The sequence below is a fragment of the Leucopleurus acutus genome (genome assembly GCF_964270905.1).
Source record: "Leucopleurus acutus genome assembly, chromosome: 13".
NCBI classification, from domain to species: domain Eukaryota; kingdom Metazoa; phylum Chordata; class Mammalia; order Artiodactyla; family Delphinidae; genus Leucopleurus; species Leucopleurus acutus.
Genome location: NC_139155.1, coordinates 24,833,641 through 24,859,739, shown reverse-complemented (window position 1 = coordinate 24,859,739; position 26,099 = coordinate 24,833,641). Strand labels below are relative to the sequence as shown.

At 36.2% G+C, this 26,099-nt stretch overlaps 1 protein-coding gene across 1 annotated transcript in view; it reads right to left on the bottom strand.

The window, feature by feature from the left end:
* DYM (dymeclin) overlaps positions 1 to 26,099 on the bottom strand; it is a 375,316-nt gene that overhangs the window by 329,025 nt on the left and 20,192 nt on the right. The window contains exon 2 of the mRNA XM_082853166.1: positions 25,126 to 25,317. Coding sequence (XP_082709292.1) covers positions 25,126 to 25,265 — 140 coding nt within the window. The 5' untranslated portion in view covers positions 25,266 to 25,317. The remainder of the gene's footprint in view (positions 1 to 25,125; positions 25,318 to 26,099) is intronic.

Here is a 26,099-nt window from a genome sequence, read left to right as displayed (position 1 = left end):
AGTTCCAGCTTCCTCATTCCTATTGGTATGACTAGCCAAGATACTTGATTTGAGCGGCTCAGTTTCCTCATATGTAAATGGTGTAAGGATGCCACCATCTGATAGGATAGTTGTAAGGACTACGTAGCAACATGTGGAAAGTGCTCAACACTCTGCTCAATAAATGTGAGCTCCCTAACCCCTCAACAACAAAATGAAATGAATCTACAAGTGTTAAACTGTCAAACTTTGCATATATTTATTCCTTAATACATCTTATAAGTAATTTGCCAGTCTTCACCTTTCTTCCCTCCATGGGGCAGAGGGGAAGTATAAGGCATAATTTAGTAATTTTTGAAGTAGTTTTACATTTTGAAATAGTATCAAAACAGCTGTGTCAAACAACTGTAGATGATCTGCTTTGATTTTATTTCCATTAATATGTTACTACAGTAGAAGTATAACACTAGTGGATTACAAAGGAAATCAATATTCCTTATTCACCTAGCAAAACTTCTCAGTATTAAGTAACGTTTAATAACTGGCAGAAAAGAAACTTATATCTAAGTAATTTTTCTTTTTTAAAAAAGAAAATAATTTGTATTTATTATTGTAAAAATGAACCATACTAAAAACCACCAGGAGGAAACACTACACACCAATCAGAACTGTTAAAAAACAGTGACATCAAGTGCTGGCAAGGATGCAGAGAAACTGGTTATCACATACATTACTGGTGAGAATGTAAAGTGATACAGCCACTCTGGAAAACAGTTTGGGCAATTTTGTATAAAACTAAGCATTTACCATATAACCCAGTCATTGAACTCTTGAGCATTTATCTCAAAGAAATAAAAACTTATATTCACACAAAAACCTGTACACAAATGTTCATAGCAGCTTTATTCATAACAGCCCAAAACTGGAAACAATCCAAATGTCCTTCAATAAGTCTTTAAACAGAAACAAACTATAGTATACACACCACACAGAATACTACTCAACAAAAAAAAAAGGAACGAACTATGATACACAGAACAACCTGAATAGATCTCAAAGACACTATGCTGAATGAAAGAGCCAATCTCAAAATGTTACATATTGTATAATTCCACTTACACAACCTTCTTGAAATAAAAAAATTATAGAGATGGAAAACTGATTACTGGCTGCCAGGGTTTAGAGATGAGGAAGATAGAAAGAATGGGTGTGGCTATGAAGGGAAAGCACAAGGGAGCCTTGCTGGTATGAAACAGTTATGCATCTTGATTGTGGTGGTGGTTACACATGTGATAAAACTGTACAGAGCTATACATGTACACACAAATGAGTGCATGTATAACTAATTGCTGAAATCTCAATAACTTTTGTGTGTCAGTTTCCTGGTTTTGGTACTGAACTAGAGTTACGCAAGATGTTACCATTGGGGAAAACAGGGAAGGATGCAAAGAACCTCCCCTGTACTACTTTGTGTGTGTGTGTGTGTGTGTGTGTGTGTGTGTGTGTGCGCGCGCGTGTGTGTGTGCAACGTCCTGTGAATCTATAATTACTTCAAAATAACAAGTTAAAAAAAAGAAACATAAAAATAAAGGTATAAAAACTTACACAGGAGAATTATATAAATACAAACATTTTTAAAATTAATATTATATAACACAATTTTGCTTCAACGAGATTATGCTATATGAACGATTTTATAACTGGCTTTAACTACTTAATATGCTGTGGATTTTTCCATATCTATAAACACATAATCATTATTAATGATTATATATTGTTCCAGTGTGCAGATGCACCATTTTTATTTGTTCATTCATCTGGACACTTAGGATTGTTAGCAATTTTCTGTTATAAACATTGCTATCAATGTCTTCATACATACATCTCTGAACTTGTCCAATCATCTCCTTAACATAGACTCTAGAAGTGGAATTGCTAGGTCAGTGACACTTCTGTTCTGATGAATACTGCAAATTACATTCCAGAAAGATTTAACCAATTACCATTCCCACCAAAATGCATAACTGTGGCTTAACCCATACATATTCCTAAATCTGCAAAATTACAAACCCAGATCTTTTGACACCAAGTCCAATGATTTTTATATTCAGATAAGCATGTGTTGACAGTAAGCAAGCATAAGAACCTTCATGACAAATACAGATTTTTTTTCCCTTTAAAATTGCCTATAGAGAGGAATTCATAAAGGATGTGACATCTAACTGGCAAATTATCATGTCACTGTAAATTTAAAACAAATTCTATTCAACACCACCTAAATTCTTTCACTGTACCAGGCAGACAATTTTTGTATCAACTAACATGGATGGTGGGGCATATCAAGAAACCACTGTACAGTTTACAACTTCTTTGCATTTAAACTCTGTGTTACAATCCTCTTACATGACAAACAACTCTGGCCTTAACTTGAAGAATGGTATAGTGAAGAGGATACAGAAATGTTCAATTGTGATAGAAAAAGAAAAAAATTAGCAAATATGAAGTAAAAAACTGTGGATATTTTTCATTATAAAAAGAGATGATCAACTATATCACCCATTTATGCAGAAAATGTGTCCAGATGTCATGAGCCATGATTCATGAGGTGACAGAAGAGAAGAAAAACAACCCTGGCCTTGATGGTTAGATCTGCTCTCCACCACAACCTCAGGGAGACCCTGCCATTAGTTCGTGTATGAAAATAAAAAGACCACAGCTCACTGTTACAGCACGCATCCCTTCATTCATCAACAGAGTACCACTGTCACATGGCAAGTGGTTTTCCAAAACTGACAAATAAACAAGAAAGAACATTTGTTGGTAGGGGAAAAAAGCTAATTTCATATGAAGCCTGTAGTTCAAGAATACAAGGGTCCACAACCAAAATAAATATATAAAATGGGTCATCTAATGAACTTAACACCTATTCCTGATAACTGTCACACATAAAAATATATGTAAGAGTTATTTACAGTATTTTAGTCAGCTGGTGTAACAAGTCAGACAGGCTACAGTTGGCAAGTAAAATACTCACCATGGGAGTTCACAGAAGCAGCATACTTAGGCTGATCACTTAATTGATGACCCATGACCTAAACCATGGAGCCAACATACAGCCCCAGAAGGAATTATTTGTGGTCCTTTAGGCAGTTTCTACCATCCAACATTTTCTTTTTCAACTTTCTCTTTTCTTTTCTGTCAACCCATCTGTCTCATTCTTCTTCATGTGTCCACACTACAAATTTTTAAGTAATGTAAGAGGTACCAATGGAAACTGCCAGGCCATGGTGTTGGCCCTCCAGGATTAAAGAAAGAAAAAAGAGGTTGAATAATACATAATCTTAGAAAAGAAGCTTACCAAATGGTTGTAGAGCAACCTAAAAAAAAAAAAAACTTCTCATATTCTCAAATGTAGAAGTAATTTAAGTTCCCACATAAACTCAGATTTTAAAAAAAATGTTTACACTACAGAGAAAAATAATTTATTTAACAAAACTCAAAACTGCAACTAAGTATTGTAAACATTTAGCAGATTTTCAGTAATTTGAACTCCACTAACATAGAATTTGGGGTTGTTTGGCTAAATTGAGTTGAAACTAACTTTTATGTTATATTTTAAAGAAAGTATTTCAACATGGGAGAAGACTAAGGAAAAGAACCGTTTAACCTTCTACAGAAGAAATATATTCAAAGACTTCAGCATATTAATTGTTGATATGCAAATAAATTTGCTGATTAGCTATAACTTGTAATCTGTAGAGGCCTATATACTATTCAATGTTCTCTCACCTTGATTATTTCATTTGATTTCTTTTAAAAACCCTGAGAAGTTGACTAACGAAATAAGAGTATCCTCAATCTACAAGTGACAGAAATGGAGAAGCTAAGTAACTTGTCCCAGGTCACAATAGAAAAATAAATATGTCAAACTTCTAGTTTAATACTCTTACAATATGAATAATATTTAGCTACTTTTTTATTAAGGCAAACCCACATAATATCAATCTAGAGCATTACCACTAACTGGAATTTCTATATATACCTAACAGAAGTTATCATAGATGTATTATTATAAAAATTACATCTGTTACGATTTAAATCATTTAAAAATTATGTGAATGATAAAGAACTAGAAGAAAACAGAAAAAATTAAGTCTAATAAGGAAAGTGGTAAGGTGACAGATGACTTTTTTGTAACTGCTATGAAATCATAAACTATAGTTTGGTAAGAAAGCTAAATTTTTTAATTACATATTGCCAAATTCACAGCTTTCAGTAATTTAGATTGGTTTTATTCTACTTTGTTTTTTAATTTATTTATTTATTTATTTTTGGCTGCATTGGGTCTTCATTGCTGTGCGCGGGCTTTCTTTTAGTTGCGGCGAGCGGGGGCTACTCTTCATTGTGGTGCGCGAGCTTCTCATTGCAGTGGCTTCTCTTGTTGCAAAGCACAGGTTCTAGGCGTACGGGCTTCAGCTGTTGTGGCGCATGGGCTCAGTAGATGCGGCTCATGGGCTCTAGAGCACAGGCTCAGTAGTTGTGGTGCACGGGCTTAGTTGCTCCGCGGCATGTGGGATCTTCCCAGACCAGGGCTCGAACCCATGTCCCCTGCATTGGCGGGCAGATTCTTAACCACTGCACCACCAGGTAAGCCCAATTCTTAAGTCTTTTTCACTGAAAATTCCACCATAAAATGATTTCAAAATTGACATTTTATATTAATAGTGTCATTTTCAGCCCACAACATACATTCTCTAACAAATTATGTTTGTCAGTTTAAGACACAACATGAGTAAAATCAACACGTAACCATGCAGAAAAGCACAGAAGCACTTCTAAAGACATTTTCCCCCTTACTTAGCAAAGAGAGAATTATGGAAATCATTCACAAAACCAACAAGAATCAGCCCATTCAGTGGTTAAACTGTGGAAACGTTTATGTTTTAAAAGAGGCTATTCAAAGGAAGAAGTTAAAGGATAAAAATTGCATATAAATTTATTATAGCAATTTTTAATGCACCAAGTAGAACCAAAAAGTATTTATATTCATGTGATTCACAGACAATCCTATAGGCTGTCATTCAACTTCCAAAATGGAAGAAACTGTAACTATTAAAACGTAAAAATTTCAGCAACTATCATGCAAGATCATACTGCATTTATTTTCTCAAGAAAGCAACAGAAAAAAAAGACTTAAAAATTCAGATTCCAACCAACACAGTGAGAAAAGAAAAGAAAGGTATACTTGGAGCAAAACTTACTTTTTCCCTTATTTTAATGCTTTAAACAATGTTAGTTATGTTTTCCCCCACTTAAGCTTTTAGTTTAAGGGAACAATCAACCCTGGGCAAACTCAAGCACCTTCTAAAATAATTTTGCGTAGAAAGGTATAAATAAGACATAGGGAAATAAAGGTTTTTACTCAAGATGTAAAAGCTGAACTTCTTTTGGTCCCGCAATCTGAGAAAATAAGATGCCAAAAAAAGTCTCGAATTATTTATTCCCTTAATAAAATGGCCTAGTACACTATTTTGGTCACCATTCAAGTAAGCATATGATGAAAGAATTAGAGACAGTTTAGAAAACGGTTTAGGAGTTATCCCAGGCCCACCTCAATCACAGAGCAGGTTGTTTCAACTTGAAAAGTTCTAATAAAATTGTATATAAAGTGTGCCAAAGAGAATAAAAATATAATAGCAGAGACAAGCATCAAAAATTCAAAAAAAAATTTTACAATCACTTCTTTCTGTCAGTTAAAAACTTGTGACCTAATTCAATCAAAGTTTCTTTTCCTGTTTCTTGGCAGGAAACAGATCAAGAAACTCTGAGGGAGACCTTCAAGATGGCAGAGGAGTAAGACATGGAGATCACCTTCCTCCCCACAAATACATCAGAAATACAACCACATGTGGAACAACTCCTACAGAACACATACCGAACGCTGGCAGAAGACCTCAGACCTCCCAAAAGGCAAGAAACTCCCCACGTACCTGGGTAGGGCAAAAGAAAAAACCGAGACAAAGAATAGGGACGGCACCTGCACCGCTGGGAGGGAGCTGTGAAAGAGGAAAAGCTTCCACACACTAGGAAAGCCCCTTCGCGGGCGGAGACAGGGGTGCTGGGTGGGGGGAGCTTTGGAGCCACGGAAGAGAGCGTGACCCAGGGACAACTTCCCCGGGAGAACACACAGCGCACCTCAGGCTGTTGCAACGTCATGCTGGCCTCTGCCGCCACAGGCTCACCCCTCATTCCGTGCCCCTCCCTCCCCCCAGCCTGAGTGAGCAAGAGCCCCCTAATCAGCTGCTCCTTTAACCCTGTCCTGTATGGGTGGGGAACAGACGCCCTCAGGCGACCTAAACGCAGAGGTGGGGCCAAATGCAAAGCTGAGCCCCTGGGAGCTGTGCAAATAAAGAAGAGAAAGGGAAATCTCTCCCAGCAGCCTCAGAAGCAGTGGATTAAATCTCCACAATCAACATGATGTACCCTGCATCTGTGGAACACCTGAATAGACAACGAATCATCCCAAAATTGAGACGGTGGACTTTGGGAGCAACTGTAGACTTGGGGTTTGCTTTCTGCATCTAATTGGTTTCTGGTTTTATGTTTATCTTAGTTTAGTAATTAGAGCTTATTATTACTAGTAGATTTGTTCATTGATTTGGATGCTCTCTTACTTTTTTTTAATATATAGATATATTTTTTTTCCTTTTTGCTTTTTGTGAGTGTGTATGTGTATGCTTCTTTGTGTGACTGTGTCTGTATACCTTTGCTTTCACCATCTGTCTTAGGGTTCTGTTCGTCCATTTTTTTTTGGTATACTTTTTAGCACTTGTTATCATTGTTTTTTGGTTTTGTTGCTCTCTTCTTTGTTTTTTTAATTATTTTTTAATTTTTCTATTTTTAATAATTTTTAATTTTCCATTTTAATAACTTTATTTTATTTTTCTGTCTTTCTTTCTTTTTTTCTCCCTTTTCTGCTGAGCCATGTGGCTGACAGTGTCTTCACGCTCCGGCCGGGTGTCAGGCCTGTGCCTCTGAGGTGGGACAGCTGAGTTCGGGACACTGGTCTACAAGAGACCTCCCAGCTCCATGTAATATCAAACAGCAAAAGCCATCCCAGAGATCTCCATCTCAATGCTAAGACCCAGCGCCACTCAACAACCAGCAAGCTACAATGCTGGACACCCTATGCCAAACAACTAGCAAGACAGGAACACAACCCCACCCACTAGCAGAAAGGCTGCCTAAAATCATAATAAGGTCACAGACACCCCAAAACACACCACCGGACATGGTCCTACCCACCAGAAAGACAAGATCCAGCCTCATCCATCAGAACACAGGCACCAGTCCCCTTCACCAGGAAGCCTACACAACCCACTGAACCAACCTTAGCAACTGGGGACAGACACCAAAACAAAGGGAACTATGAACCTGCAGCCTGCGAAAAGGAGACGCCAAACACAGTAAATTAAGCAAAATGAGAAGACAAAGAAACACACAGCAGATGAAGGAGCAAGGTAAAAACCCACCAGACCAAACAAATGAAGAGGAAGCAAGCAGCCTACCTGAAAAAGAATTCAGAGTAATGATAGTAAAGATGATCCAAAATCTTGGAAATAGAATGGAGAAAATACAAGAAACGTTTAACAAGAAACTAGAAGAACTAAAGAGCAAATAAGCAATGATGAACAACACAATAAATGAAATTAAAAATTCTCTAAAAGGAATCAATAGCAGAATAACTGAGGCAGAAGAATAGATAAGTAACCTGGAAGATAAAATAGTAAAATAGGAAATAACTAAAATAAAATAGTAAATAACTACTGCAGAAAGGGAGAAAAAAAGAAAAGACAGAAAAATAAAATAAAGTTATTAAAATGGAAATAACCAAATAACTAAAATAAAACAGGAAATAACTACTGCAGAGCAGAACAAAGAAAAAAGAATGAAAAGAATTGAGGACAGTCTCAGAGACCTCTGGGACAACATTAAATGCACCAACACTCGAATTATACGGGGTCCCAGAAGAAGAAGACAAAAAGAAAGGGACTGAGAAAATAATTGAAGAGATTATAGTTGAAAACTTCCCTAATATGGGAAAGGAAATAGTCAATCAAGTCCAGAAAGCACAGAGTCCCACACAGGATACATCCAAGGAGAAACAAGCCAAGATACATATTAATCAAACTATCAAAAACTAAATACAAAGAAAAAATATTAAAAGCAGCAAGGGAAAAACATCAAATAACATACAAGTGGGGCTTCCCTGGTGGCAGAGAGGTTAAGAATCTGCCTGCCAATGCAGGTGACACGGGTTTGAGCCCTGGTCCGTGAAGATTCTACACGCCACAGAGCAACTAAGCCCATGTGCCACAACTACTGAGCCTGCGCTCTAGAGCCTGCAAGCCACAACTACTGAAGCCCGTGTGCCTAGAGCCCGTGCTCTGCGACAAGAAGCCACTGCAATAAGAAGCCTGCACACTGCAATGAAGAGGCCCCCGCTCACAGCAACTAAAGAAAGTCCACGCACAGCAACAGAGAAACAACACCGCCAAAAGTAAATAAATAAAATAAATAAATTTCTTTTAAAAAAAAGAAAAATACAAGGCAATCCCCATAAGCTTAACAGCTGATCTTTCAGCAGAAATTCTGCAAGCCAGAAGGGAGTGGCAGGACATATTTAAAGTGATGAAAGGGAAAAACCTACAACCAAGATTACTCTACCCAGCAAGGATCTCATTCAGATTCAATGGAGAAATTAAAACCTTTACACACAAGCAAAATCTAAGAGAATCCAGCACCACCAAACCAGCTTTACAACAAATGCTAAAGGAACTTCTCTAGGCAGGAAACACAAGAGAAGGAAAAGACCTACAATAACAAACCCAAAGTAATTAAGAAAATGGTAATAGGAACACACATATCGATAACTACCTTAAATGTAAATGGATTAAATGCTCCAACCAAAAGACACAGACTGGCTGAATGGATACAAAAAAACCCAGTATATATGCTGTCTACAAGAGACCCACTTCAGACCTAGGGACACATACAGACTGGAAGTGAGGGAATGGAAAAAGATATTCCATGCAAATGGAAATCAGAAGAAAGCTGGAGTAGCAATTCTCATATCAGACAAAATAGACTTTAAAATAAAGACAATTTCAAGAGACAAAGAAGCACACTACATAATGATCATGGTATCAATACAAGAAGAAAATATAACAACTGTAAATATTTATGGACCCAACAAGGAGCACCTCAATACATAAGGCAAATACTAACAGCCATAAAAGGGGAAATCGACAGTAACACATTCATAGTAGGGGACTTTAACACCCCACTTTCACCAATGGACAGATCATCCAAAATTAAAATAAATAAGGAAACAAAAGCTTTAAATGATACATTAAACAAGATGGACTTAATTGATATTTACAGGACATTCCATGCAAAGACAACAAAATACACTTTCTTCTCAAGTGTTCATGGAACACTCACCAGGATAGATCATACCTTGGGTGACAAATCAAGCCTTGGTGAATTTAAGAAAATAGAAATTGTATCAAGTATCTTTTCCAACCACAACGCTATGAGACTAGATATCAATTACAGGAAAAAAATTTGTAAAAAATACAAACACATGGAGGCTAAATACACTACTAAATAACCAAGAGATCAATGAAGAAATCAAAGAGGAAATCAAAAAGTACCTCAAAACAAATACAATGAAAACACAATGACCCAAAACCTATGGGATGCAGCAAAAGCAGTTCTAAGAGGGGAGTTTATAGCAATACAATCCTACCTCAAGAAACAAGAAACATCTCAAATAACAACCTAACCTTACGCCTAAAGCAATTAGAGAAAGAAGAACAAAAAAACCCCAAAGTTAGCAGAAGGAAAGAAATCAATAAAGATCAGATGAGAAATAAATGAAAAAGAAATGAAGGAAACAATAGCAAAGATCAATAAAACTAAAAGCTGGTTCTTTGAGATGAACAAAACTGATAAACCATTAGCCAGACTCATCAAGAAAAAAAGGGAGAAGACTCAAATCAATAGAATTAGAAATGAAAAGGAGAAAGTAACAAATGCCACTGCAGAAATACAAAGGATCATAAGAGATTACTACAAGCAACTATGTGCCAATAAAATGGACAAATTCTTAGAAAAGCACACACTTCTGAGCCTGAACCAGGAAGAAATAGAAAATATAAACAGACCAATCACAAACACTGAAAATGAGACTGTGATTAAAAATCTTCCAACAGGACTTCCCTGGTGGTGCAGTGGTTAAGAATCCACCTGCCAATGCAGGGGACACGGGTTTGAGCCCTGGTCCAGGAAGGTCCCACATGCCGTGGAGCAACTAAGCCCGTGCACCACAACTACTGAGCCTGTGCTCTAGAGCCCGCGAGCCACAACGACTGAATCCATGTGCCACAACTACTGACGCCCATGCGCCTAGACCCCGGGCTCCGCAACAAGAGAAGCCACTGTAATGAGAAGCCCGCGCTCCTCAACGGAGAGTAGCCCCCGTTCGCTGCAACTGCAGACAGCCCACACGCAGCAAACGAAGACCCAACACAGCCAAAAAATAAATTAAAAAAAAAAATCTTCCAACAAACAAAAGCCCAGGACCAGATGGCTTCACAGGTGAATTCTATCAAACATTTAGAGAAGAGCTAACACCTATCCTTCTCAAACTCTTCCAAAATATAGCAGAGGGAGGAACACTCACCAACTCATTCTACGAGGCCACCATCATCCTGATACCAGAAAAAGATGTCACAAAAAAAGAAAACTACAGGCCAATGTCACTGATGAACATAGATGCAAAAATCCTCAACAGAATACTAGCAAACAGAATCCAACAGCACATTAAAAGGATCATACACCATGATCAAGTGGGGTTTATCCCAGGAATGCAAACTGAAGGAGAAAAACCATACGATCATCTCAATAGATGCAGAAAAAGCTTTTGACAAAATTCAACACCCGTTTATGATAAAAACTGTCCAGAACGCAAGCAGAGGGGGAACTTACCTCAACATAATAAAGGCCATATATGACAAACCCACAGCCAACATCGTTCTCACTGGTGAAAAACTGAAACTATTTCCTCTAAGATCAGGAACAAGACAAGGTTGTCCACTCTCACCACTATTATTTAACATAGTTTTGGAAGTTTTAGCCACAGCAGTCAGAGAAGATAATAAATGAAAGGAATCCAAATCAGAAAAGAAGTAAAGCTGTCACTGTTTGTACATGACATGATACTATACATAGAAAAATCCTAAAAATGCTACCAGAAAACTACTAGAGCTAACCAATGAATTTGGTAAAGCAGCAGGATACAAAATTAATGCACAGAAGTCTCTTACATTCCTATGCACTAATGATGAAAAATCTGAAAGAGAAATTAAGGAAACACTCCATGTTACCATGGCAACAAAAAGAATACCTAGGAATAAACCTACCTAAGTAGACGACCTGTATGCTGAAAACTATAAGACACTGATGAAAGAAATTAAAGACGATACCAACAGATGGAGAGATATACCATGTTCTCGGTTTGGAAGAATCAACATTGTGAAAATGACTATATTACCCAAAGCAATCTACAGATGCAATGCAATCCCTATCAAACTACCAATGGCATTTTTCACAGAACTAGAACAAAAAATTGCACACTTTGTATGGAAACACAAAAGACCCCGAATAGCCAAAGCAATCTTGAGAAAGAAAAATGGAGCTGGAGGAATCAGGCTCCAGGGCTTCAGAGTATACTACAAAGCTACAGTAATCAAGACGGCATGGTATTGGCACAAAAACAGAAATATAGATCAATGGAACAGGATAGAAAGCCCAGAGAGAAACCCACGCACATATATGCTCACCTTATCTTTGATAAAGGAGGCAAAAATATGCAATGGAGAAAAGACAGCCTCTTCAATAAGTGGTGCTGGGAAAACTGGACAGGTACATGTAAAAGAATGAAATTAGAACACTCCCTAACACTATACACAAAAGTAAACTCAAAATGGATTAAAGACCTAAAGGTAAGGCCAGACACTATCAAATTCTTGGAGGAAAACATAGGTAGAACACTCTATGACATAAATCACAGCAAGATCTTTTTTGACCCATCTCCTAGAGAAATAGAAATAAAAACAAAAATAAACAAATGGGACCTAATGAAACGTAAAAGCTTTTGCACAGCAAAAGGAAATCCTAAACAAGATGAAAAGACAACCCTCAGAATGGGAGAAAATATTTTCAAATGAAGCAACTGACAGAGGATTAATCTCCAAAATTTACAAGCAGCTCATGCAGCTCAATATCAAAAAAACAAACAACCCAATCCAAAAATGGGTAGAAGAGCTAAATAGACATTTCTCCAAAGAAGATATACAGATTGCCAACAAACACATGAAAAGATGCTCAACATCACTAATCATTAAAGAAATGCAAATCAAAACTACAATGAGGTATCACCTCACACCAGTCAGAATGGCCATCATCAAAAAATCTACAAACAATAAATGCTGGAGAGGGTGTGAAGAAAAGGGAACCCTCTTGCACTGTTGGTGGGAATGTAAATTGCTACAGCCACTATGGAGAACAGTATGGAGGTTCCTTAAAAAACTAAAAATAGAACTACCATATGACCCAGCAATCCCACTACTGGGCATGTACCCTGAGGAAACCATAATTCAAAAAGAGTCATGTACCACAATGTTCATCACAGCAGTATTTACAATAGCCAGGACATGGAATCAACCTAAGTGTCCATCGACAGATGAATGGATAAAGAAGATGTGGCACATATATACAATGGAATATTACTCAGCCATAAAAAGAAACGAAATTGAGTTACTTGTAGTGAGGGGGATGGACCAAGAGTCTGTCATACAGAATGCAGTAAGTCAGAAAGAGAAAAACAAATACCATATGCTAACACATATATATGCAATCTAAAAAAAAAAGTGGTTCTGAAGAACCTAGGGGGCAGGACAGGAATAAAGACACAGACATAGAGAATGGACTTGAGGACACAGGGAGGCAGAAGGGTTAGCTGGTATGAAGTGAGAGAGTGGCTTGGACATATATACACTACCAAATGTAAAATAGATAGCTAGTGGGAAGCAGCCACATAGCACAGGGAGATCAGCTCGGTGCTCTGTGACCACCTAGAGGGGTTCACCCCTCTAGGAGGATGGGAGGGAGACATAAGAGGGAGGAGATATGGGGAGATTATATACATATATATATATATATATGTGTGTGTGTGTGTGTGTAGAGCTGATTCACTTTGTTGTAAAGCAGAAACTAACACACCATTGTAAAGCAATTATACTCTAATAAAGATGTTTAAAAACAAAAAGAAACTCTAAGGAAGGATTATTCTGGCAGCTCCCCTTAAACACAGAAGACACAAAGCAAGGTTAAAACACAGGACAGATTATCCATCAACTTGCCTATGTTAATTGTAAATAATATATTTATTACATTTACATTGTAAATAATGGCACTCAAACATAAAGTATGTGTTATTATCACCCTCACTTTGAAAGTGCTTGAAAATGTGACTATATAGATCTGGTGATTCTTTTCTCAAAGATTAGCATGTATAATTTAATGTTGCATCTCTTTAGCCATTATTTGATACTTAGTCATTGATTGGTCTATGCTTCCGAATGGAGACTGTGTAGCATAATGACCAACAGAATTCATCTCTGGAGCTACATAAACCTGGTTTGAATCTGGTCCATGGCAGCTACTAGCCACGTAACCTTGGAATACCTCCCCAGGCCTGTTTTCTCACATACAGGAATAATAACAGTACCAACCCCACAGACTTGATGTGAGAACTAAATGAGGAAATGCGTCTAAGGAATGAGCCCAGCACCTGGCACACAGTAAGTGCTCAATAAATAGCTGCTAAATTAACGCTGCTGTTTACATTAGCCAAGCCTCTTAGCAGAACGAACATATTCTTTAGAATGCAAGGAGGATCCCTGAAAACAAAATCAGAGTGGTAACTGGAACCTAACAATGCTGAAGAGAAATGAAAGGCATTTATTTAAAAGAATTTATAAGAAAGTACAACAAACTGAAGTTTAAAAAACATTATGTGATGTGGGAAATACATACAGTGGATATTTTTCAGCCTAAAAAGGAAGGAAATTCTGACATGTGCTACAACATGGATGAACCTTGAAAATACTATGCTAAGTGAAACAGGTCAGACACAAAAAGATAAATATTAAACGATTCCATTTATATGAGGTACCTAGAATAGGCAAATTCATAGAGACGGAAAGTAGAGTAGAGGTTACCACGGGCTGGAAAGTGGGGGGAATAGGGAGTTACTGTTTAATGGGTACAGAGTTTCAGTTTGAGATAATGAAAAACTTCTGGAAATGAGAGTCGTGATAACTGTAAAACACTGGGAACGTACTTAATGCCACTGAACTATACACTTAAAAATGGTTAAAATGATATAATTTTATGTTATGTAAATTATACCACAATAAAACAAACTGAGTAAAATCTTTCCATATTATAGGAGAGTAAGTAAATTACAGCAGACTAAATTCCCCAAATACCAACATTAAAGCATGCTCGTCTCTGCAACACCGCACATCATAAAAAATCTTTACCATGGCCAAAAGTCCCTATGTAATTTGTTTCCTTGCTCACTGTTCTGCCACCCTGGCCTTTTTGCTATTTCTCTAACATGCAGAACTTGTTCCGGCTTCAAATCCTTTACATTTCCTGTTTCCTCTACCTGGTGGAATACTCTTTCCCCAGGACACGCAGGACTCCCTGATTTCACTAATGTCTGCTTAAATGCCGCTACCCCAGAGACCCTCTAGCTAAAGAAATTTCCTGCTGGTATTTGTTCCCATTCTATCACTCTTCATGACCTTGCTCTGCTTTATTTTTCAAAAATGACTTTATGTATTTATTTCTCTACTTGTTTATTGCCCATTCCTCCACTAAAATATAAGCTGCTTAAGAGCAGGGACCTTGCCCCTCATGTTCACTACAATGTTTCCAGCCCTTAAAAACAGTGCCTAACAAATGCGAGGCATTCAATAACCATTTTTTGGTAAATACATCTTAAAATATTCACATTTACAAAAAAGGAAATATATCAAATACATTAATTTTTATAAGTTACATAACAGTAATACAGTACAATCACATATTTATGGGGGGGAGGGAGACATAAATACACATGTCTATTATTAGGAATGTCCATTAAAAAAAAAGTATGGAAAAACATATACCAAAATATCAACAGTGGTTATCTCTAAACGATGATAATACAGGCCAATTTTCCCTTTTGTTTCTGTATTTTCTAACTTATATACAATGAAAGATTTGTGTGATTTAAAAAAAAACAAAAAAAGACTATTTTACCAGCAAATCAACTACCAAGAACTCACTCCAGTTGTATAGTTAAGGATATGCACAAAGACTTGGCTACAAGGAACTTCAGCATAGTTTTTTATATACAATCGGGAAAAATAAGAAACAAGCAAAATGTTCAACGATATGAATTATGGACATCTATAAGACAGAACATTCTACAACCATTTAAAATTATGTTGTATGAACACAATGACATGAGGAATATGTGAGTTAAAGAAAAAATGTGTGGAATATGATGCAAATGTTTTTAAATGAGAGAGAGAACTGACAAGTTATACACCAAAAAGTTAACAAAGGTTACTTCTGATTAGTGTTATGTTTATCATTTTTACCTTCCTTGAGCTTTTCTGTATTTAAAGGTACTAAAGATGAACACACATGACGTTGCAACTGAGAAAAATGAGTTTAGTGATTGTGTGACTGTACCAAAAGCTGCCTCTTGCCTTATTCGAGCACCATCTAGTGCTCAGTACACATAATACAATTCTCATTATGCAGTAAAGGTTCTAAAAAGTAGCCTTTATATAAAGGACATGGAGTCTGCACAGAGACAAATATTACTATAGTCAGTGTTTGGCCTAATTTTTAAAACAGCTGAACAATTAATTCAAAAGAGTCATAGAATTTTCAATCAGAGGATAAAGCAGTCATCAGAAAATTGGTTAAATTTCTGCTATTTATTTTCAACCCTCAAATATTTTAGACTAACTCTCAAGACAGAGAGCCCTTGCACTTTTTTAAATTAATGGGTATTTATTCCTTGAAAGAAGAGGAAAGTCAGACACTTTACGTGCATTATGGTGCTTTATCCTCCCCACAAATCTATATACATGGTAGGTAATATTACTTCCGTTTTACAGAAGCATCAACACGCTCGGTGAGAATTAAGTAGCTTGACTAAACTCACAGAGGTAATAAGCAGTAGAGCTGAGATGCAAGACAAAGTCAGTCTGGCTCCAAAATCTATGCTCCTCCTACCATGTTCCACTGTCTCCATTCTCTACACTTTGCCCAAAATCACCACACCTTTTGGCAAACTGATTCTCATTCTTGGTAAGCACACAAGCTGTCACTACATTGCTCATCACTGCTCTCAAATCTAGAATTCTAAGCTCATTAAGTATTAATGCTCAAGTCAAATATCAATTTAAAATAAAAGAGCTTTTAACAAATAGTGGCTGGAGGACTTCCCATTTCCTGTGCAGGCAAAGAAATTCAGACCTTCACTACATGGTGGTTATGTCACTGCAGCTGCCTCCCATCTGGTTTCCCTTCCTGAGTTTCTCCTCTTTCCTCCTCTTTCCAATCTACCACTCACTCCACCCCAAAAGTAAACGCCTTAAAATAATGCTTTCACCAAATCCACTTAACAAGAACCCACAAGGAATCAATTCTAATCCTCAGCTTTCTAACCAGTGTGCCAAAAATGGGCAAGTGGACAGATTGTGATCTTCCCATTCAGTCCCCCGTGGTCAGAACCCCTGCACCCTCAGAGCCTCCAGGCCACCACATACATCTGACCAGCCTTATCAGTTTCCAAACAAACAAAAAACCAAAAAAAAACCAAGAAATATGTTGGGAAGCACTTTCAGTGTTCCATAAATTCTGTTCCTGACCTATTATACTTGTTTCTCATGCTCTACCAACACAAACTGGAAGAATTAATGGAAGTCATTTGGCCATACTTCACTCACAGGACAGAAGTCAATTCTACCATACATATAAGGCTACTGCCATATTATATGTAATGGGTTACGTATAAGGCTATTGCTGTATTATTCAATATATGTAACAGGAAAACACTGGAAGCAATCCAAATGGTAAAGGTAAATGGCTACATGAATTCTGGTATGTTCAGCAATCAACAGACACTTTGGTTTCTTCCATACCTTGGCTGCTGTAAATATGCTGCAATGAACGTAGGGGTGCATGTATCTCTTCTAACTAGTGTTTTCACTTTCTTTGGAAAAATACCCAGAAGGAAAATGGGTAGTTCTATTTTTACTTTTTGAGGAACCTCCATACTGTTTTCCATAGTGACCGTACCAACATACATTCCTGCCAACGGGGCACAAGGGTTTCCTTTTCTCCACATCCTCACCAACACGTATTTGTTGTCTTTTTGATGATAGCCATTCTGACAGATGTGAGGGGGTATCTCATTGTGGTTTTAATTTGCGTTGTGCTTTTAATTTGCATTTCCCTGATGATTAGTGGTATTGAATATCCTTTCATGTGTCTGATGGCTATCTGTACGTCTTCTTTGGAAAAATGTGTATTCAGGTTCTCTACCCATTTTTTAATCCAGTTATTTGTTTTTTGATGTTGAGTTGTATGAGTTGTTTGTTCATTTTGGATATTAAACCCTTATCTGATATATCATTTGCAAACATCTTCTTCCATTCAGTAGACTGACCGCCTTTTCATTTTCTCAACAGTTTCCATTGCTATGCAAAAGCTTTTTAGTTTGATGTAGTCCCATTTGTTTATTTGTGCTTTTGTTTCCCCTGACTGAGGAGACATATCCAAAAAATATTGCTAGGAGCAATGTCAAAGAGTATATACTACCCATGTTATCTTCTAGGAGTTTTATGGTTTCAGGCCTTACATTAAATCTTTAATCCATTTTGAGTTTATTTTTGTATATGGTGTTAAAGAATGTTCTAATTTCATTCTTTTACATGGAGCTGTCCAGTTTTCCCAGCACCACTTACTGAAGAGATTGTCTTTTCTCCATTGTATATTCTTGCCTTCTTTGTTGTAGACTAATTGATCATAAGTGTGTGGGTTTATTTCTAGGCTCTCAATTCTGTTCCATTGATCTGTGTCTGTTTTTGTGCCAGTACCATGCTATTTTGATGACTGCAGCTTTGTAGTATAGTTTGAAATCAGGGAGTGTGTTATCTCCAGCTTTGTTCTTCTTTCTCAAGATCTTTTTGGCTATTCAGGATCTTGTGTGTTTCCATACAAATTTTAGAATTATTTGCTCTAGTTACATGAAAAACACCATTGGTATTTTGATAAGGATTGCACTAGATCTATAGATTGCCTTTGGGAGTACGGTCATTTTAACAATATTAATTCTTCCAATCCATAAGTAGGATATACCTTTCCATTTGTTTTTGTTGTCTTCCATTTCTTTCATCAATGTCTTACAGTTTTCTGAGTATAGGTCTTTTACCTCCTTGTTTAGATTTATTCCCAAGTATTTTTTTTGATGCAATTGTAAATAGGATTATTTTCTTAATTTCTATTTGATAGTTCATTGTTAGTTCAAACACAACAGATTTCTGTATATTAGTTTTGTAACCTGCAGCTTTACTGAACTCATTTATTAGTTCTAATAGTTTTTTGGTGGTATCTTTAGAATTTTCTATACATAGTATCATGTCATCTGCAAACAGTGACAGTTCTACTTATTCCTTTCCAATATGGATTCCTTTTATTTCTTTTTCTTGTATGACTTCTCTGGCTAGGACTTCCAATACTCTGTTGAATAAAAGTGGCAAGAGTGCACATCCTTTTCTTGTTCCTGATCTTATAGCAAAGGCTTTCAATTTTTCACCATTGAGTATGATGTTAGATGTGGGCTTGTCATATATTAAGCTGAGTTATGTTCCCTCTATACCTACACTTTGTTGAGAGTTTTTATCATAAATGGATGCTGAATTTTGTCAATTTTTCTGCATCTACTGAGATGATCATATGATTTAGTCTTCAATATGTTAATGTGGTATATCATATTGATTTGCAGATACTGAACCATCATCCTTGCATCCCTGGGATGAATTCCAATTGATCATGGTGTATGATCCTTTTAATGTACTGTTGAATTCAGTTTGCTAATATTTTGTTGAGAATTTTTGCATCAGTGATATTGACCTGTAATTTTCTTTTTCTTGTGGTCTTTTCTGGTTTTGGTATCTGGGTGACACTGGTCTCACAGAATGAGTTCAGGAGCATTTCTCTGCAATTTTCTGGAATAGCTTGAGAAAGATAGGTGTTATTTCTTCCTTAAATGTTTGGTAGAATTCACCTGGATGCCATCTGGTCCTGGACTTTTGTTTGTTGGCAGGTTTTGGATTACTGATTCAATTTCATTACTGGTAATTGGTCTACTCGTATTTTCTATTTACTCTTAATTCAGTCTTGGAAGACTGTACACCCTAGGAATTAATCTGTTTCTTCTAGGTTGTCCATTATACTGGCATATAATTGTTCATAGTAATCTCTTATGATCCTTTGTATTTCTGTGCTGTCAGTTGTAACTGCCCTTTCATTTCTAATTTATATAGGTCCTCTCTTTACCTTGATGACTCTGGCTAAAGGTTTATCCATTTTATTTATCTTTTCAAAGAATCAGCTCTTAGTTTCATTGATCTTTTCTATTGTTTTTCTAGCCTCTACTTCATTTATTTCTGCTCTGGTCTTTGTTATTTCTTTCCTTCTACTAACCTTGGGTTTTGCTTCTTTTTATAGTTCCTTTAGGCATAAGGTTAGATTGTTTGAGATTTTTCTTGTTTCCTGGGGTAGGCCTGTATCTCTCTATAAACTTCCCTCTTAGAACTGCTTTTGCTACACCCCATAGATTTTGGATGATCGTGTTTCTGTTTTCATTTGTCTCCAGGTTTTTTCTTTCCTCTTTGAAATCTTCAGTGACCCAACAGTTGTTTAGTAGCATATTGTTTACCCTCCACACGTTTGGGGTTTTCTGCAGTTTTTTTTTTCTTGTAACTGATCTCTAATCTCATATTGCCGTGGTTAGAAAATATGCTTGATATGATTTCAATTTTCTTAAATTTACTGAGGCTTGTTTTGTGCCCTAGCATGTGATCTATCCTAGAGAATGTCCCATGTGGACCTGAAGGTGTATTCTCATGCTTTGGGATGGAATATATACAATAAACATATATCATCTGGTCTAATATGTCTTTGGACCAGAGTTTCCTTACTGATTTTCTGTCTGGATGATCTGTCCATTGATGTGAGTGGGGTGTTAAAGTCCCCCACTATTGCTGTGTTCCTGTCAATTTTTCCCTTTATGTTTCTTAACTGCTTTATGTATTTAGGTGTTCCTATACTGGGCACATATATATATTTACAATTGTATATCTTCTTGTTGTATTGATCCTTTGATCATTATGTAACGTCCTTGTCTCTTGTTACAGTCTTTGTTTTAAAGTCTATTTTGTCTGATATAAGTACTGCTACCCCTTTCTTTTTGTTTCCATTTGCATGGGATAACTTTTCCATCCTCTCACTTTCAGTCTGTGTCTTTAGATCTGAAATGAGTCTCTTGTAGGCAGCATATAGATGGGTCTTGCTTTTGTATCCCTTCAGCCACTCTATGTCTTTTGACTGGATCATTTAGTCTATTTACATTTAAAGTAATTATTGATAGGTATGTACTTATTGCTATTTTGTTAATCATTTTCTGGTCGTTTTTGTAGTTTTTGTTCCTTTCTTCTACCTTTAGTGTTATGTTTGGATTCCTTTCTCTTTTTTCGTGTGCAGCTATTATAGATTTTTGGTTTGTGGCTACCATGAGATTTATATATAACTATACATATAAACTATATATACATAGTTTAGGGTTTTGACATCATATTTAACACCTTTTTGTTTCATGTATCCCTTAACTACTTATTGTGGATATAGATGATTCTACTATCTTTGTCTTTAGCACAGTTTTGTTTTTTGGTTTTGCTGCTATATTTAGTATGAAATAGTCATATAAGTAATTTTTAAACATTAAGACAAACAGTATATTACTTAAACTTTACTCTTGAATTAATATTTATTTATCTATCTATCTATTTATTTATTTATGGCTGCGCTGGGTCTTTGTTGCTGTGCACAGGCTTTCTCTAACTGCAGCCAGTGGGGGCTTCTCTTGTTGCGGAGCACGGGCTCTAGGCACACAGGATTCAGTAGTTGTGGCTCGTGGGCTCTCGAGTGCAGGCTCAGTAGCTGTAGCACACAGGCTTAGTTGCTCCACAGCATGTGGGATCTTCCCAGACCAGGGCTTGAACCCATGTCCCCTGCACTGGCAGGCAGATTCTTAACCACTGAGCCACCAGGGAAGTCCCTACTCTTGAATTAACCTTGATTTTATTTCAGACCTTTGCTTCACAAGGAATTTCAGTAGGGTGAAAAGTTAAAAACTATTGAAGAATCTAAAGATTTTTCAACCATGCTTGGAAACTATAACAAAATCTGGTTATTCTAGTGCCAAAAAACAGTTTATAGTAAGGAAGGATTAGATTAGTCCTGAAGGACTTAGTGCTTCTAAAAAAACTGGCAGCCATCAATTTTTGGCTGCACTTGAAGACAGCACATACAGGATCCAAGGAATTCCAGGAGTGAGCAATCTCAGAAATGTCTGGATTCAGAGTCTTCCCTAAAGATATTCCTCTTAGTCTTGAATAATTCATAAACTAGGTAATTCCATCCCTGACTGTCAATGAGGTGGTGGCACCTTCTACCTCAAGGCCTGCTCAATGTCAAGGTTCACACATCAAATACCAGACTGAGGAGCTGCGGTGGGGGGTGGGGGCCTCAAAAAAAGTGACAAAAGTGACAAAAGCATATGCACCACCACAAACAAAGCTTCTCTGGATATTCTGAATAGCCACCCATGCCCCCACAATGTGCAGTTTACTCACTTTACAGCTTTTTATACTTTCTAAGATTCCTTTATACTTTTCTCTATTAACCAGGATGAATAAAGAAAAAGAAATGACATCAAAAAGAATAAACACATGAGAACAGCAAAGGATCTTTGAGAAAAAGCAGTAATTAGCAAAACAAACTATAAAGTCATAATAATTCAAACTGCAAGGCACCAGCACAAGTATGTAAAACTTAGAAAGAAATAGACAAAAATGGCTAACAAATTATTCCCATCACTATTTCTTGAGAAGTTCATCCCTTCCCCAATGCTCTGAATTGCCAGCTTTGCATAAATCAAGTACACGTACACACACACACACACACACATATCTTCCTTCCCTTCTTCAGAGTACTTCAGCTATTATTAGTTTTTTTTCTTTCCCATGCAAATTTTAGAATGCGCTTATCAAGATCTCCTCACCCACCCCCTCAAAAAAGCTGTTGGAATTTTAATTGGAATTGCCTTCAATCTACAGGTCAATTTGGAAACAACTGACACTTTTACAATTCTTAATCCTTAAACATGGTATACATCACCATTTAGTTAAGTCTTCTTTAATGTCTTTTGGAAGAGCATATATAGATTGTACTACAGTTTACATAAGTGAAAAGAAAATTTATTTTGGATAATAAATAATGTTCTCTTTATATGCCCTTTATTCTCTAAGTCTTATTACTACATGAGCAGTGATACTCAATGACAATTCCTTCAGGATTAACGAAATGGTTTCAAAACTTGCCGACGCTACAGCTCATCTCCAGTTTGACCTCTCCCACCAATCCACAACCATCTTTAATTTTCCAAGGATCTCAGAAGCAGTAGTATGTATCCACTTCCCATAATATACAACTAATCCACATTATCACAAAAACTGCAAACTAAGCCAACCTTGTAAAGTCCAATCCAACTATATCCAAAAGTCAGAAATTAAAATGTATTGCCAAAATATATAAACAATTCACAAAAAGGAAATACCAATAATCCTTAATCCTTAAACATATAAAAATAAACATAACCTTGATTGTTAAAGGACCACAACACACATACACATATATTTTATTTACATATATCAATATTTATATATTTTTAAAATTCATACTCAAGAGAGATAGCCCTTCCAACCCTGGGGTCAGGGGAAAGGGGAAATACAGACTTATTTATCACTATTACACCATTTTCGTTACTGAAAATCAGTAGAGGAAAAGAATTAAGTGTTTACCCTTATTAATAATGTAGTAAAAACAATGTTTTATATATCCTAATTCATGAAAGCACTCCTTCACAGGAGAATTCCAGTTAATAAATGTACAAGAAATGACCAAATTAAAAATACTACCATTTTGGAATCTCTTATGAAACAGGTGATTCAGACCAAAATCATCAATGGATGCTAAAACACACTCAAACCTCTGATCAGTCTTAGCATGATAACTGATATAAACCCACACATTTTCTGTAACCTAATGAAATACAATATAAGGTACCTAGTATCACTTATGAAATACTCTTACCAAAAATGTTTAACCCAAATTTTATCAAGCCTTTAAATCTGATGTCCAATTTATAGAAAATACAGTAAATAAAAAAACAAAATATGAGAAGCAATCAGGTAGGTCTAGAAGGTGGAACATTCTACAGAAAAACTGACCCAGTTTGTTAAAAGAAAAAAAAAAGTAACAGCATAGGGGAGAAAACAGTGGCAGGAGTTGGGGAGTACATACCTCTATTCGAGATTAAAGACAGAAGAAATGTAACTACCTTATTGCAATGTATTGCAATGCAATGTATACACCTTATTTATTTCCTAATTGTAACAAATGAACTACAAAACGACTAGGGAAATTTGAAAATGGACTGGGTAAGAGGAATTATTGTTAACTTTGTAAGGTGTGATAACGGTATTAGAGTTATAAAAGAAAATGTCCATATTTTAATTTACTTTAAAAAACCCTAAAAAATAGATGAAGTAAATATGGAAATAATCCAAATGGCTATTAACTGATGAATGGATAAAGAAAAGATGGTATATTCATACAAAGGAATCTCACTCAGAAATAAAAAGGAATGAAATATTGATACATGTTGTAACATATCACACTCAAAGATTCCAGGGACTAGGACACAGGTATCTTTAGGGGGCCATTATTCAGTCTACATAATAAAGCTGTTAAAAACAAATAAATAAAAATGTTTAAAATCTAGATACTGAGTAATGGGAATTCAATATTCTAGTCACTCTACATAATTATGTGTCTGTCAGTTTTTATAATAAATGAGATACTGGTTTTTACCTACCAAATTGACAAAGGCCAAAGAATCTAAAAATGCATTAAACTGACAAAGGGGTGGGGAAGCAGACCTTCTCATACATTGCTAGTAGGAGTGTTAATTGGTAAAACTTCCATGGAGCAGTTTGGCAAATTACAAATGCACATATACTTTGACCCAGCAATGCTACTTTGAGGAATTTATACTGGAGATTTATTTGTATGCTTGAAAAATTATGTATGCAGCATTATCTGTTATAACAAGAAATTAGAAACAATCTAAATGTCCATATATGAAAAACCGATTTCATATAATCTATGCACACTCTGCAGTCATTTAAAAGAATAAGGCAGTTGCATATATGCATATACATATGTTTTACTTAACTGCGGGGGAAAAAAGCAAGGGACAGCAAGCAAAAACAAAAAACAAAGGTATGTGTAGTATGCTACCATTTGTGTTTAAACAGTTTTGTAAAACTACATGAAGTAATATGGTTTTACTACCTCTGGAAGCATTCAAAAGAAACTGCTACCAGGAATTATCTCTGGGCAAGGGAGGTGGCTGAGTGGGGGAAAGGAAAAAGAAAAACTTATTTCCTCCTTTTCATACTTTTTGAATTTTCTACTGGTACATATACAACAAATGGAGGGGCAGACAGATCATTAAAATAAAAAAAATTTTTTTAAATCAGCATACCACACAAGCTTATGTGGCCCTTGATACAAATTTTCAATCTCCAAGTACACTCTTACCTGCTAGTTGGTGCAGGGAAAGAAAATGACAGTAGCTGATTCCAGAACGGGTCATTCTCAGAGACAGATTCTGTGCCTGATAACTTTTTTAAGTACTCATTTTTAGGAAGATCACCAATTCTGCTGCTATTCGATCCCATCTTTTAATCTGGTAGATAACTTGTCCTTAAACCTTCATTTCCACAAGACAACCTATAAAGAATGAAAAGAAATTTCAAATGCGTTCAAAGTAATCATCATACTTTTCTTACCCTTGACCTAAATGTAAGAAACTCTAAACCTAGTAAAAGAAATCATACCTCTCTTTATTTTTAAATATATTAGACATCAGATACAAAGTTATACAAGGCGAAAAATGAGGCTAAAATCTGTCTTAGCCAACATAACACAAAATCCCAATCTATACTTGTAGATCTTAGAATGGGCATACCTTTGCCCAAGAAAATGTCTCAAAGCAAATTCATAACAATGATAACTTATTTAAAAATAGTCTAAAACAATGGTGCTAAAGAAATAGAGACTGGATGGCTTGAATGTGCTAAGGGCAGAAAATTGTTCAAGTAGTTACCATGTGCTACCTACACTTATTAAAGTGAAAGGGCTCCCAATTCCAAAGGAGTCACACACACTGCCTCTCTCATCCTGCTGTAATGCACATATACTTCTTGCTGGCATTCTTAGTCTCCTAAATCATGAGCTGTTGTGTTTTGCTGGGGTTTTTTTTTTTAAATAAGAACTATCTTATTAATCTTTCTAGATGTCTACATTAGCATATAACAGGCATTCTCTAAACAGCATTATGTTGAAGGAAGGAATGAGTGTAAATAAATTATTACTGTCTTCATTATTTGTTGTGCTTGGTCACGAAGGGGAAAACTAACAGATCAGTTACAAAATGAATCACAGTCTTCATCAAATTGCACGTAACATAGTTCAAGATCATGTTTTACCTCAACTTGTTCAGAAAAAGTCTC